The 2,159-nt window shown below is 37.9% G+C and overlaps 1 protein-coding gene across 1 annotated transcript in view; it reads right to left on the bottom strand.

Moving 5' to 3' along the window:
• The window catches only part of LOC107726721 (nitric oxide synthase, brain-like), a 62,866-nt gene extending 60,908 nt beyond the window's left edge, over window positions 1-1,958 (bottom strand). The window contains exon 1 of the mRNA XM_016536413.1: window positions 1,910-1,958. Coding sequence (XP_016391899.1) covers window positions 1,910-1,926 — 17 coding nt within the window. The 5' untranslated portion in view covers window positions 1,927-1,958. The remainder of the gene's footprint in view (window positions 1-1,909) is intronic.
• Window positions 1,959-2,159: the final 201 nt, after the last annotated feature.

Here is a 2,159-nt window from a genome sequence, read left to right as displayed (position 1 = left end):
ATCATTTGAAATTTGTGTCAATACGTCATAAATAGAACGCAGCAGCAGTTTTCTGTCGGGGATTTGTCGTGCCACGCCGCGCCACATCCAGTGTAGACATGATTATAATGAGTTCTATAGTATTTTGTAGCACTGCACCACTCGCGTCCGGTCTAGACACGGTGTAACATTGGTTTTGCTTTGTTTCACAGAACTAATTGTTGCTTAAAATAGGGGCAAGACCCTTTTGGGGTAGGGGCGTGTTTGTTTTGGTTATTTCAAATATCAACATTGGCTACCAGAAATCACTTACTCTGCCTTTAAATGTCAACCTTATAGTTTGAACGTTCGTTCGTCTTGGCTCAAAGCCACTTGCTGCGAACTTTTCTTCGCGGAAGCTTTGCGTTAAACAAGTGAGATAACGAAATATTTAATCTCTAATCAATATTTTTTGTCCAATTATTTGCCCAGTTAGTTTTGGTATTGAGGTAAAAGTTACCTTGCATTCGCTATACAGTGGGTGGTGGTCACGAAGATGACTGAGCAAATTTGATGCGTTTCCCCCTTTTGCAGCGACTTTCTTCTTGCAAGATCAGCAGACAGGGTGACCGTCCTCGATTAAATTGCCTTCAGGACTCTTGTAAAAGCCAAAATACGACCAGACCACCGATTTGGTCCTCTTAGATGGCTGAAAAATCTCCCGAGCGCTGTCACTGCCTTCTGCCATTTCCTCTCGTGCAAAAAAAACAACAACAACAACAACAACACTGCATGCTGCTTCTGCGTCAGACTGATGCTGGCTGGACAGGATTTACCGCGAGTTTTCAAAATCGCGATAATCAAATACGGTTTTGATGATAATTAAATGTAAAACGATAATACTAACCGTCAGGGCATTTTATCGTGATTTAACGTGAAACCGGTATTCGTTCCATCCCTACTCAGTCTCAACTGAATGTTCATGTAAGAAACGCTTATAATCTACAGTCCTCCTGCATCTCGCCTTTCTTGGCAGCATGAAACGCATATGGCCTCGTGTGAACAACTATTGTCCAATTCTGTCAAAATGCGACATTACTAATTCAGATTTAGTGTCATGGAGAGTATCATTACAACTGCAGGGACTGTTTTGTAATAAAGAATAAGCAAAGGCACAGCTAATAACTTTCAATTGCACTGCATGATATTCACAGCATGATCTATTAGTGTCTTGTTTACAATACACTTGCATTCAATAACTGAGTAACTATTTCTGAATGATAAAATAAAAATGCATTTGTTATAAATTGCACTGAAATCACGTTGAGAAAATTATGGACTATGCATGTCGAAGCTCTTAAAGAGGCACATTACATTCCTCATTCAGTATTGACATTTTGGTGGCAGTGAAAATGTGCTTCAGTGGTGTTATTAATATTATTTCACATGACTAAATCAACATGACCTCATCGATAAAAGCAATTTATCTGTCAGATCAGGTAGAAACAGCTCCTGCTTTTCCAAACAGACATGTATTGGTGGATCTTGTGATATTGTTCTAACAACAGAATGCTTTACAAAGACATATGAAGTAATATTTCCCAAATTTTAAGTAAGCTTTTTTTTATTATCAGGAACATATGCTTTGCACACACATTATGTGGTCATTTTATATTTAATAATGCTAAATTAATTTAGTATGAAATCAGTTACACATTAGAATGAAATGATTAGATAAAGGCTACAGATATTAAAATAAAAAGGGTGAATACATATTACACAGAGTGCATGCTTCAAATCAGTGTAAGTTGCCTTTTCTTAATGTAGAACGATTAAAACACATGTTGACAATTCTCAAAAACTTCACATACACAAATTCCTATTTCAAAACAAACAAAAACACATGTGCATCTACTACTGTCTGTATCCAGGAGTTATCAGAAGCACTGACCTGCAGCATGCATGCATGTTCAACAGGACACACCAGTTGCTCCTGAGCATGAGACTGCTATGCAACTCCACATGCCCATTTCACAAAGCCTCGTCGTTATATACAGCATGCATTTCCCAAAGCATGTGAAATTAATGCTAAAATATACTTTTGGCAGTAAAAAAAAAAAATCAACGCAACTTACGTCTCCACTTTGAAAGGCTGTAAATATCGCCTCAAACAGTGTGGTTATCCCCTTGCCAATATTCCG

The sequence above is a fragment of the Sinocyclocheilus rhinocerous genome, unplaced genomic scaffold (genome assembly GCF_001515625.1).
Source record: "Sinocyclocheilus rhinocerous isolate Xijiao unplaced genomic scaffold, SAMN03320098_v1.1 scaffold1658, whole genome shotgun sequence".
Classification (NCBI taxonomy): Eukaryota; Metazoa; Chordata; class Actinopteri; order Cypriniformes; family Cyprinidae; genus Sinocyclocheilus; species Sinocyclocheilus rhinocerous.
The sequence above is the reverse complement of the archived record's forward strand: the minus strand, read 5'-3'. Positions and strand labels throughout refer to the sequence as shown.